At 39.3% G+C, this 13,818-nt stretch overlaps 1 protein-coding gene across 14 annotated transcripts in view; it reads left to right on the plus strand.

The window, feature by feature from the left end:
- The window catches only part of WDR27 (WD repeat domain 27), a 197,687-nt gene that overhangs the window by 59,781 nt on the left and 124,088 nt on the right, over positions 1–13,818 (plus strand). For all 14 annotated transcript variants that reach the window (XR_005595768.1, XR_005595769.1, XR_005595770.1 and 11 more), the window contains 2 exons: positions 6,388–6,509; positions 7,849–7,982. Coding sequence is in view for 11 of the 14 variants with exons in the window: in XM_039528789.1 (XP_039384723.1) it covers positions 6,388–6,509; positions 7,849–7,982 (256 nt within the window). In the remaining 3 variants the exon portion in view is untranslated. The remainder of the gene's footprint in view (positions 1–6,387; positions 6,510–7,848; positions 7,983–13,818) is intronic.

A 13,818-nucleotide genomic window follows, 5' to 3' on the forward strand; every position in this document is an offset into this window, starting at 1 on the left:
TTGCTAGCTTCTCCAAATTCTATTTATTATAGGCAACGCTTGATCCTCTGGATCATGGTGTATCCATAAAAGGTCTAGCCAGGTTCCTTATGAGTCAGCTTATGGCTGACAAACCCTATTCTAGAGCGATACTGTTTGTTACAAATTTCACAGATCCATGTCTTGTCTAAGTTGGAGTCCAAGATTACAGTACACTGTGTTCTTCTTTCTCACTTTGCTTCCATCCTCTGGATCAAAGCCGCTTCATGTTGAGCTGCACCCAGTGCCAGATATTCCCTCCAGATTGGACAGGATTCTGCATGCTCCTCCCAGCTTTCTACATTGATGTTGAACAACTTCATATCACTTTTGCACACATTTTGGTACTGCCATAAAGGGGCAGCCCTGCTTTCTAGAGCTGTCTTGAATCTCTTTTTGTAAAAAATATTCTTGGGGATACAGTCTCCTCCCATTCTCCTGACATGACCAAATCATTGGAACCTCCTCCTCTTGTTAGTACAATAGAACCTCAAAGATACAAGCACCAGAGTTCTGGACTTACTGGTCACCGGCTTCAGCCCCGCGGCTCCGTTTCTGGTTTCAGCCTTGTGGGGGGGCGCCAGGACTTGGGGCTTCAGCCCGCAGCCTCATTCCAGGCTTCTTCCCTGCAGGGGGTGCCAGTTTCAGCCCCAGCACTCCCCCCATAGCTAAAGCCCTGAGTCCCAGCATGCCCGCCTCCCCTGGCTGAAAGTGGGAGTGGAAACATGGGGTGACCCGAGTCCTGGCACCCCCCTGGGGCAGAAGCTGGGAACGGAGCGGTGAGGCTGAAGCCTCAGCACTCCCCCCAGCTCTAAAGCCCTGAGCCCTGGTGCTCCTGAGGGTCAGAAGCCCTGACCCCCTCTCTCTCTGTGGCTGCCCCCCCTCCAGTTGCTAAAGTCCATAACGTCTTGTTTGGAGTTATGGAGATTTCAGAGTTACGGACAATCTCCATTCTGGAGGTGTCTGTAACTCTGAGGTTCTACTGTTGTTTACTGTAAGTGTCAGTCCTGCATGCTCTAGCATTTCTGTGTTTGGTATTTTGTCTTCCCACTTTATTTTCAGGATCTTGCACAAGTATCTCATGGAAGCTATTCCAATTCTGTTAGTCAATTCAGTCTGAAGGTCAAGATTCCTACTGATCATAGAACCCAAGTAGCAAAAGCTGTTGACAACGCCAAGAGATTTACTCTCCAGAGTGATGTCAGGTAGCAGTGAATCAGTGTTAGAAAGTCATTAAGTTTTCACTTACATATTTCTGTTTTTGTGATTTTTTTTTTAATTTAAAGGGTTTTTCCTTTCCAATAAAACATTAGATACCATGCAGTTATGCTAAAAACTATGGAATAGGATTTTTTTAATAGTATGCTCCCCTCTTTCTTAAAAACAAGCATTGTCTATAAAGCAAAAGACCAAATAGATATGTTCTTTAAGTCTAGATTGCAGCCGTAACCTCTAATCTAGTGTACACCGAATAATCCCTCTTCATGCTAATTTAAAAGCCTTCTCAAAGGCATATGTATGTTTGTAGTGGAATGGTGCTAGCACCATAATTACAGTTGTGCCAGAATTTTCATTAAAAAATAAGCTTTGATAGGAGGGGGTGTTGTTTCTAACAGAAGGCATTTGTATCTGATGTTTCTTGTCCTCGCTTTTAAGATGATGTAGTCTATTACCTTATTGTATTGTTACAGCTGTCTTTGCCCCATCAATGTTCTCAGCCTTCACCACCTGCCAGTTTACTTCTTACACAAATATTTTTTCTCTTTATCCCTTTCCAGCCTTTATATATGACACACACTGAAAAGATTTGCAAATCTTATCTATCTTCAAATCCTTTCTTAAGATGCATTCAGAACATTGCTATTTGATAATAGCTAGGCAGATGGCAAACTACACTGTGGGCATAGTTAGTCTACCCAAAAATGTGCTTGTTATTGTTTATCCTGTGGCATATGCCTATCTGTGTTATTTACTTCAGCTTTTTATCATTAATCTAGACTGTGAATGCCTTTTGTGCTGGGATGATCTCTTAAATACGTTTATAAAGCCTCTAGTAAAATAGGGCCTGAATCCCTGCTTAGAGCATCTATGTGCTACTGAAATATAAATAATAATAAATAATTAAACATTTCAACTGTATAGCACCAGATCTGTGGTGTTGGTTTTTTTTTTTTTTCCTCCCTTCCCTTCTGCACATTTCAGAATATCAGGAAATCCTGTATTGATTTCCTACTTACTTTCTAACAACTGTGCTGCTATTTGGAGCATCAGATGAATGTTTATAACTTTTTTTGTCATAGGCACTAATTCTCATTGAGAATGCAAATTCATGGCAAGTTTGAACTTCAATTAAAAAAAAAAAAAGGCGGCGGCGGCAGCAGCAGCAGCTAAGTTATTTGAGTGCCAAGAAAGCATCTGGACATATTTTTTGACTGGTCGAAAACACCTTTTTGTACTACATCATTATGGAGGAGCATTACAGCCCCTATATATCAAAATCTGGTTAACTGGAACTCCTTGTTCAAATTAAACTTGTTTTTATCTCCTGTGGTTGGACTACATTCCTATTCAAATTTACCTATAGGTGCCACAGCATTTAGAGCAAGGCGAAGAGTATGCTGGTCAGCTTTAAAAGGGTTACAGGTAGCATGGCTCTTTTGAAGCCAATCACTCTACAAAGCCAGCTATCATGCTATTCAATGTGCCTCAGGATTGGGGAGCCCTGAATGAAGACTCTTTTGAAGCCAGTTGTCCTCTTCTTTACTGTGCTCTGGGGTTCAGGGACCTAAATTGCAGAAAATGTAAGTGTCCTGGATAGCTCCTGCAGTTTTCCAAACCTCAGATTTTCCTAAGGTTTCTCATGTGCCCTGCCATTTTTGGGAAATGGGAGTCGTGGTTTACTGTATTTTTTACTTTTTACACAGATAACTCAAGTACCTGAATAGAACTTTACAAAATTTTAAAAACTAAACAATATAAAACCCCTCCTTTGTTCTGAGAATAAGTACTGGCTTTGAAATTTTACCTGAAGGGGTATGATTGGTTTGGGTATGGAAGTTGTTGCACTGTGATATGGACATAAAATGGAAGTGTCTTCTCTACCTTAATTATTGTGTTGATTTATTATACAAATAATAAAGCAAACAAAACTCAAGATATACAGTATTAGGCAGTTGATAGGTGAAGATGTTATGAGTCCCTGACCTGAAAAGTTTACAATCTAAATACTATAATTTATAAACCAGTTTATATTGATACACTTTATCATTGAAAACCTTAACTACAGTTTTCTCTTGTTACATGCTACAACAGTACAACACCACAAGGTGATTAAAGTAATGTAAAGATCTGTTCCAGGAAGAACTGCAGTTGACTGAATTATAAAAATGTGCACGAGGGGGCAGCATAGGAACTTTAAATGTCAACTGAAATTCAACACATTTCTTATAGGGAAATAAGATTAACAAAACATGATAATTGGCTTTTACGTAACATTTTTCTTTGAATTGTATGCAGTTATTAGCAGGACAAATATATTCTAAATTAGAAATGATCAATTAACTAATCGATTTCTGTATAGTGTGTCTGAATTTTGAACTGCTGTCTTCATAGTAGCTCACTCTTATTTTAACAGCCTCAAACCAAACTAAAAAGGCTGCTTCTTCCATAAACTGTTTGTTGATGAGGGGTTATAGCTCTTGTAAACTACGATCTGCAATCAATAACTATCTCTTTTATGAAATATTTTCTTAATAGTTAGCAGCTGCTGTAGGACTGTGTCTACAGTGGAAGCCACTTATTTCCTTGTGGTTACAATAACAAATTGCTAGCAATAAAAATATAAAATTGTACCATGGTAAGGCCTACATCTTCTCAGAGTTGGAATCTGGAAACCATTTAATAGTATTTAAATGGATATTTTGCCTTCAGGTCAAATTCCATTAAAATATGATACATATACCTAACTATTCATGGTTCTTTTCTTTGATGTAGTATTGCCTATATGCTTTAGTAAAGAAATTTCCTTGAAGGTAAAACTCAAGTCTCCTTTCTGTTGACTTCACAAAGTTAGATTTAGGACTACCGTAATCTGTAGGTGAGGGAAGTTCTTTTGTAATTGTTGATCTTGGTGGTGGTGGTGGTGGTGGTAGAATCAAACCTTGTCTGACAAAGTATCTGGTAGCACTTCAGATGGCTGAGGCAAATGCAAGGGTGCCTAAACCATTTTACAACCATCTTCCAATGCCACACTCCTCCAGGTCACAGATACTGTGCCTTCTTGACCTACTCCTTTCAACTGTCCTCCTAACAGCCCTGTTGACTTCAGCTGGAATTTTTGACACTCAGCACCTCTGATAATCAGGTTCCAAACACCTTATATTAAGCATCCAAACAATGAGGTTCACAACATTTTGAAAATGGAGGCCCTTTGCTTCTAAGCTTTCCATTATTTGGATAACTTTGTAAAAGAGATCCTGATTCAGAGCCCGAAGACCGTAAATGACAATGGAAGTATCACCCTCGAAGAGTTAGAGTTCTTTTTAGGCTGGGACCTTTCATCAGCAAAACTCTTACAGGTCCTAGTGGAACTGCAAAGGTTCAGGAAAGGGAATCAACCATACTACTTATACTCTGGTTTCAGTACTGTACGTTTGGTGGTGTTCAACCTTTTGCTGGAGATAGGGGTGAGTCCTAAGGGTAAGTGGTCATAGAGGCTGATTAATCAGAGAATAGCATTCTCTGACTTTGGAAGCCTGACATTAAAAAGGTTCATTGCAGTTCTGTTTTCTGGGGAAGTTTTGTGCTACAATTTGACTAATATTAGTCTGATCCACTGCTAAATTACCTATCTGAACGGGTTGATTTTAAGCAAACAAACTGTACAGTCTCTTATTTTAGCAACATATTCTGCAAGATTAATTATATATTGGCAATAGTATATTTACAGGCAATTCAGTGTTTCTCATTCACCAAATGAAATTAATAGGCAGCAGGTTTAAAACAAATAAAAGGAAGTTCTTCTTCACGCAGCGCACAGTCAACTTGTGGAACTCCTTACCTGAGGAGGTTGTGAAGGCTAGGACTATAACAATGTTTAAAAGGGGACTGGATAAATTCATGGTGGCTAAGTCCATAAATGGCTATTAGCCAGAATGGGTAAAAATGGTGTCCCTAGCCTCTGTTCGTCAGAGGATGGAGATGGATGGCAGGAGAGAGATCACTTGATCATTGCCTGTTAGATTCACTCCCTCTGGGGCACCTGGCATTGGCCACTGTCGGTAGACAGATACTGGGCTAGATGGACCTTTGGTCTGACCCAGTACGGCCTTTCTTATGTTCTTATTTGCATTTTTCTCTTTAGACACATCACAGTGAAGACCCAATGTCTGAAGCAAATCTATTTTTATTTTTTTTTAAATCAACCCTTGCACAATATGACAATGTGTTGACTCACCCATACCAAAACAATTACTTCATATGACCTGGCTTCACATGCATATTTATGTGGCCAGAGGATTTTCTACAAATGTACCTAATATCAAGAGCTAAAATTGTAAACCTGATTTTCAGTGAGACAAATAAAACTGCTGTTGATCTTATGGAACAAATTGAATCAAACTTCAGAAAGTATTTTATGTTCCAAGACAAATTACCTTTATGAGCTTTTTGAAAATCCTAATGGTATTTTATTTTAAATGCAAAAGAAGTCTGTAGTCTTTAAAAGATAAATCATCAAACTGGTACAATAACCAAGACTTGCTGTAGGCGAAAACTCTGCTCTGCTTAGTTTATCATTATCTCACAAGTAAAGATCTCCAAATGCCCCATTGTTGCTAACGTATATAGAGGCTTGAAAGGATTTCATTTTTATTTTTTCATTAGGTTTGATGGACAGTGGTTTTTACATAGAAGTACTTCTTTAGCGTTAATTGACATTGATATTGCAGGAATTTAAAAATATTCAGATACTAGTTCAAATTTTGAGTAAATAAAAATGACCATGTAAAAATCAACTATGTAATAAAATCAGGAATAAAACATGTATTATTTTATATTATTTTCTCGCTAATTCCCTCATAGCATTGGCAGCAAAATGTGCGCCAGTTGTATAAAATGGAAAAGTAAAAAAATTGTTACAATACTTTTTTAACGTGAATTTGGATTATTAATGAAAGACATTTTTCATCTGTTTTTAGGTGGAGAGAAAAATCAGCAAGGATTGATGTTTACTGATTGAAATCAAACTCTTTGAAGCCTATATCTAAAAACTATTTTTAAAATACTGAATAATTATATCCAATCAATATGTTATCTCTGGATGAATGTGAGAAATAGATTTTCTGATATTTCCATTATTATTTTTGTTAGGTCATGATGGTGCAATTAACTCTGTTGGCTGGAGTCATGACAAGAGGTGGTTAGTTTCTGCATCAGAAGACAGAACATTAAGGATCTGGTCAGTCCGCAATACAGAACCTGCCCTATTTCTGGTAATGAGTAACTCATGTCAGTTAGACACATAGTAGGTCCTGTTCTGCATATTATCAGTACCCAAAACTCTTTTGTTGGGAGCCCAGCTTAGGACACACAGTGCTTGACTCAGTATTACCAACTTCAAGAGATGAAAAATCACAAGTCAGACTACCAAAAATCATCAGATTGGCCCAAAAAATAAAAAGAGATTTAAAATAAAAAAAGATGATATTGGGTTTTTTAGGTTAGTCTCTGGATTTTTGAACTCCCCCTGTCCATCCCCAGGGTGTGTGCATGTGACAATTAGTGTTGCCCACTCTCCCACATGTACTGGATAAGGTGATTTTGGCCCCTGTTTGCAGGAGCTCTCACCCCCACATCTGCCACTCTCCTGCCCAGCAATTAATCCAGCCCCCTCTAAGTTCAGTTCCCTAGCCTCCATCATCATCACCCCATCAGTTCAGGCCCCCTGCCCCACCAACCTCAGTTCATCATCCCAGCACTCACCCCATCTGCCCAGAACCCACCATCAGTACAGCCTCCCCACCTCATCAGCCCCCATCCTCTTCACTTCAGCCCCCGTACAGCTCCCAGGCCATAGTTCAGCCCTTCCAGCCTCACTTCTGGTCCTCTTAGGGTTCTTCACCCTCCTCAGGCCCGGGGTGGCTGTAGTGGGGTCCTCTCTCCCACTTCCCAGGCTGGCAGGGGAGCAGCTTCCCAGAGCAGACTGTCACTCATTTCTAAGTAAAATTAAGCCTCACTCATGATCTTGGTGATAGAACTCTACATCAGGATTTTTTTTCCAGCCATGGCTGATCATGAGAGAGGCTTAATTTTACTTAGAAAGCATGTCTCTCGGGATAAATTTTGTAAGAGTTGGCATGTTGTCTGACTTTGAATTGCTGCGTACTTACAGCTCTGACACCAGTGAGAACGATGGGTACACAGCACCTTTGCAAGTCAGGCCTTGCATGTCTCAAGTTATATAACCAAAAATTGAGGCACCCAAACTTCTGAAAGTTTTGGCTTTACTCACTATATAATTCTTCATACTTTTATTGGCTCTAGTCTGAAATAGCATGTTTAATTTCAGTCTATCCCTGAATTCTGATTTAAAAAAATGGAAGTTTAATATGTTAAACCAGATTATATTAGATTTAACTGAATACAGATGTTATTAACGTGGTGCCAACTAATTTAAACCAAAAAAAAAGAGTAGACCTTGGGATGAGTAAGTATTGAGAATGAAAAAGGCATATCTTTACTCAGTTAACCTGTTATATCTTAGTGCTATAAGTTTCTTGGAAAAATTATATAGTATAGATTCTACTAATAATTATTCACTTTGCATTTCAGGGCAAGGAGATGTTCCATAAATCTATACGCTTTGCACAGTTTTATTACATAGATACATTTATATTGCTGTGTTGTGGAGCTGAATTTCGTCTGTTAAGTTACTATCTTGACACGAGCAAGGATGACCTAAAACGGTTGGTAAACATTTCCATTAATGGAACAGTGGAAGTATTCTATCAGTAGGTGCTTTGTATTATTTTAACAAAAGTAATCTTACATATATCTTTGTCCGGGCATCACAGAATGAAAATGAATCATGTCCCAAAGTTTTTTTGATCAAGAATGTATTATCAGAGGCAAAGATTACTACTACTATTGTCGTTAAACTCCTAAAACTGCTCCTTACATTCTGTTGCCTCGCTGAAATATGTATTTATGCCTTAATTACTTCTCTTTACAGTTATTGCAACTAACTTTTTTATGGTCTTCCTTAAATATTTTCTGAACTTCAGAGGTAGCCAAAATTCATTTGCCAGAGCAGGAAAGCAACCATATCACTTTCACTGGCTTTCTGTCAACACATACAATTCAAATATTGTTTTCTTAGTCTTGAAACTTCTGCATGGATTTCCTCCATTCTGCTATAGGCCTGTTCTACTATATATACCTACTCCTCCCCCATTACCCTGTTTTTCTAGTTCTTGCCTTCTCTTAGTCCTTTTCCCAAGTCTCCCCACTGTTACAGGTCATTCTCTCACTTGAACTGACCCAATTATATGGAAATGCCACTGACTTCCTGTTAATCTTTTAATTTACAACTGAAAGTTCACACCCTCCCAATCTCCCATTACTGCATGTTTCTGTTTTCCGTTCACTGTTGCTAGTTTACAGCAACATTTTTGTGCATCCGTATAATTCAAAAATTTCATCTTTGATCTTTATGGTTTTTATACCACCACTATTCTGCAATTTCCTTTCTATTATTTTTCCTTTCTATTTTTTTAAACTTTTTAAAAAATATTTAGGCAAACTGCTCTTTTTTTTTAAAAAAAAAACCTTTAAGATAATTTATTTTCTTTTATACTGGTACTGTAGATTTTGGGGCGGGGATAGGAAAGAATTAAGGGCAAAAGAGTATGGATATAGTGCTTACTACTGTGAGTTAATAGTAAGCACGTAAGCTCCTAAATTGGGGAAACTGTCATAACTTCATTGGTCCTGTGGCCTTTCTGTAAAATGGGGGTAATACTCCTTACCTACCTTTTGTAAGTCCATTTTTGATCCTCAAATGAGATGCTATAGAAATTCCAATCCTGATGTTTCAGATCCAAATGACTACAGCTTTTTTTTCTAATTCTAAGCTTGTTTAATGAATTGATTTTCTCAGTATTTTTGTGGACTTACTCAGACGCTACAAAGCAATTATGTTGTAGGATAACTGTACGATATCTAGATATCTCTATTTTTGTTCAAATATTTTCCTCTTGATGCTGCAGGAATCCATTAAATCAGTATCACTTAATAGCTAACTCCCAGCACCATGCCATTAGTTTCCTTGGGTTATTTTTTGTAGTGCTAAAAAGGACAAACTTGAAATTGTTGACATTATTAAAAAACCCTAAAATTATTCTGAGGGCCAGTTGTTGTTGTTTTTTTTAAAAAGGTATTTTTAAAAAGTTTAATTTGCTTTGACATTTTCTTTATGGCTTCCCTCCAGTCCATTTTCTGGCATTTTTACTTTTATAAAGCACAGTGTCACTTCTTTTGTTTCTCACAACTCTCACTCCATGCTCTGAGTTTGGAAAAATGCTTGTTGGATCAGATTCAAGAAGTCTAGAAGGAACCATAAAGAATGCTTTAATCCCTTAATTAGAAGAGCATGGTAATGCAGTCTGGATGGCCAATGGATTCTCTCATTTTTTTTAGAGATAAAGACAATACAATAATAAATAGTAATAACAATCTTAATACTTTTCCCATTCTGTGGGGCCTTCCAAACAAGGGTGTCAAAGAGTTCTGCAAGCGTTAAAGAATAAATACCCACTTCACAGGGATATTGTGATAAGTATTTTTTAAATGTGAGAAGTGAGGCAGAGAGAGCCTTCTTTGCAAATGTCACACAAGAGGTTTGTTGCAATCCTAGGAGTAGAATCCAGATGGCTTGACTACTGCATCTATGATTAAATGCAAAATCATCCTTTTCTCAACAACTTCCTTTACACTCTCTCATGTTACGATTTAGTTAAATATCCTCATGTCAGCATACATAACTGCTGGTAAAAGCAGTGAAAATTCGCTATCTTCCATTAATTTTAATTTGTTTTCAGATTGTGATGCTTCACATCCTTACGTGCATTCAGTCCATTTAAAGAACGTGAAGCAGACAAAACTCTTTGCAGTCAGCCTGACATACCTTTTTAACAAGGGAATCAACAGTATGTAAGGAATTCAAAATGAGATAAAAACACTATTCAAATGACTGTGGACTATTAATTTGTATATCAATTATTTTAGCACTTATTCATAGTAACAGTATGTACCTAATAAGTGAACAAACTATGGAACATGTTCTCTGACATTTTAAAATGTCAAGCTGTATTAGAGAGAAGGTGGGTGAGGTAATATCTTTTACTGGACCAACTTCTGTTGGTGGAAGAGACAAGCTTTTGAGCTTCACAAACTTAACAGAAGTTCATCCAATAAAAGATATTATCTCACCCACCTTGTCTCTCTCGTTCTGGGACCAACATGATTACAACAACACTGAAAACAAGCTGTACCAGCACATGCTGTACATGGGTAGGCAGAATTCCATGCTAAGTGTTTCAAGCTAAGAATCAGAGAGGTAGCCGTGTTAGTCTGGTTCTGTAAAAGCAGCAAAGAATCCTGTGGCACCTTATAGACTAACAGACGTTTTGCAGCATGAGCTTTCGTGGGTGAATACCCACTTCGTCAGATGCAAGAGTGGAAATTTCCAGGGGCAGGTAAATATAAGCAAGCAAGAAGCAAGCTAGAGATAACGAGGTTAGATCAATCAGGGAGGATGAGGCCCTGTTCTAGCAGTTGAGGTGTGAAAACCAAGGGAGGAGAAACTGGTTCTGTAGTTGGCAAGCCATTCAGAGTCTTTGTTTAATCCTAAACTGATGGTGTCAAATTTGCAAATGAACTGAAGCTCAGCAGTTTCTCTTAGAAGTCTGGTCCTAAAGTTTTTTTGCTGGAGGATGGCCACCTTAAGATCTGCTATTGTGTGGCCGGGGAGGTTGAAAAACTAAGAGAAACTGCTGAGGTTCAGTTCATTTGCAAATTTGACACCATCAGTTTAGGATTAAACAAAGACTCTGAATGGCTTGCCAACTACAGAACCAGTTTCTCCTCCCTTGGTTTTCACACCTCAACTGCTAGAACAGGGCCTCATCCTCCCTGATTGATCTAACCTCGTTATCTCTAGCTTGCTTCTTGCTTGCTTATATTTACCTGCCCTTGGAAATTTCCACTCTTGCATCTGACGAAGTGGGTATTCACCCACGAAAGCTCATGCTGCAAAACGTCTGTTAGTCTATAAGGTGCCACAGGATTCTTTGCTGTTTTCAAGCTAAGAAAAGTCCTTAAAATGCTGATAAATAGCAAAATGTTGAGTTCAGGTACTTCAGAAGAGTTTATGTTCAACAGGATACCCAGGGGATCACATGGAGTTTTACTGCACAAAAATAAGCTTGTTCTAGCTCTCTACACAGTGCTTATTAGGGTTTGTTGTTATTCAGTACATCAGATTTCTGACTAGCTTGGTAATAGTGCTTAATATTGGTAAATCCAATCCTCCCTTTTGTCATGGCCTTTGTAAAGTTGATTGCTTAACCCTGGATTCCATTTTTCCCCACGTGAATTTGTTTACTATGGATTGCCATTGATTGGATTGGCAAGAGACTTCCTGAAACTAAAACTGAAAGTGTTTGAAAGATGCACTTGTTAAAAATCTAAGCAGTCATCCATGCTAGTAGATAATGCAACATCAAACAGAAAAGATTTAAAACTAGAAGGGCCAAGCAAGTCACTAAATTTGAATATGCAGAGAGATAGCTAAGAATGCATCCCTCTAACGCAGAGAGATGCAGGGCTCTGTTACTAGTCATGTAGGTAATGAAACAGAAGATACTGAAAGGAAAGTCTCTCTTGAGTTAATGGAACATTCAAGAGATGTCTCTGCATGTTCATTTGATGACATTTCAGATTATATCACCAGGAGGCCTGTACCTGATAAAAATATTGAGAGTTTTACATCTGCAGAAAATGGAGAGGGCCTACAGTTGTATTCAAAAGTGAATAGCAAAACTCTGTGGGTGCTGGGTCTAATGATGTAAACCACATGGCACCCAAGAAGTGATGGCAGTGTTTTTTAATCAAAGCAGTGCTAGACCCAGTCACATGCTGAGAGATCTAGGGAAGAAGAAAGCTCCATGAGTGCCTTTGGGGGTGTGAATTGGAGCACAGGCCTCCCACCCTCTCCAAGGTGCTTGAGGGTGAGACCTAACAAACCAGGACTGTGAGATTCAGTTAGACTTGGTTGTGAAATATCTGAATGTAAGTGATAGGCCAAACTATGAAGTGATGCACACAGACTCAGAGCTTTTCCGTTTTACACCCCAGTCTGAGTTCTCTTCACAAGATAAGGAGTTCAATTTACGTGTGTGTGTGTGTGTGTGCGTGTGTGTGTAAAATCCTTTAAAAATATAAAACATCATGTTATTGACTGGGCTAGTTTGAATATGGCTGCCATCTAACCACAGATAGTGTGTGATGATGTGTTCATGGGCATCTCCAAAATAAAGTTTGAAGCAGAGAGGAGGTTGTAAAACGAATTATTATGTAATCAAACATTTTGGTCTAAAAGCTGAAATATACTGCTCAAATATACACTGAAATGCAAGTACAATATTTATATTCCAATTGATTTATAATTATATGGTAAAAATGAGAAAGTAAGACATTTTTCAGTAATAGTGTGCTGTGACACTTCTGTATTTTTTATTTTCTGATTTTGTAAGCAAGTAGTTTTTAAGTGAGGTGAGACTGGGGGTATGCAAGACAAATGAGACTCCTGAAAGGGGTACAGTAGTCTGGAAAGGTTGAGAGCCACTGGTCTACACTACACAGGTTGACATAATGCAGCTTATGTTGACCTAATTATGTTAGTGTCTACACTACAGCCTTCCTCCCGCCAATGTAAGAGCCCTACTACACTGACATAACTCCACCTCCATGAGAGGTGTAAGGCTTATGTTGGTGTAGTTAGGATGATACAGTGTCTGTGTAGATTGGCTGTTGGCAGGAGATGTGAAAGTGATAAGAAAGCCGGGCATCTAAAGCCCAGCTGTCCCCCACTCCCCTGGAGAGCTGGGTGGCTGGATCCCGCTCCTGGTTGGAGCCAGGGCAAGAATGGACCCTGCCAGGAGCTGGGGCAAGAAGCCCGGGCAGCTGGACCCGACTCTTGGCTGGGAACCCAGACAAGAATGGACCCTGCTCTCAGTTGGCAGTCAGGGTGAGACGTCTGAGCAGCTGGACCCCTCTCCCAGCAGGGAACGGGAAGTAGAGGGGGAGGGCAGCCTGCCAGGAGCCTGTGGGGTAGCCAGGCTTCCAGCAGGAAGCTGCCAGAGGAGCTGAGAGACTGGGCTCTCAATTCCCCACACTGCCCCTCGTAGGTTAGTGGAAATGCTCCTGGTGAAGATGTGCACCACTGACCCAAGGAGGGTAGTGTGGACATGCACCACCGCAGTAATTACTGCAGTGGCTGTAAGTTGACCTAATATAGGTCAACTTATGTTTCTAGTGTAGACATACCCTAAGAGGCTGGGGTATGTGGTGGCAGTAAGCTTTAAGCCATGTTTGCGTCATCCTAATCCTGGGCTGCTCTGAGGGGACCATGGTGGCATAATTTAGACCAGTCCTGGGGGGTTCAATTTAAATTATGACAGCATCCCAGGTTGCCTTAAGGGCTGCAGCATTGTGTGCTTGTGATGTGCCTTCTGGCTGTCT

This window comes from Mauremys reevesii, linkage group 3 (assembly GCF_016161935.1).
Source record: "Mauremys reevesii isolate NIE-2019 linkage group 3, ASM1616193v1, whole genome shotgun sequence".
Classification (NCBI taxonomy): Eukaryota; Metazoa; Chordata; order Testudines; family Geoemydidae; genus Mauremys; species Mauremys reevesii.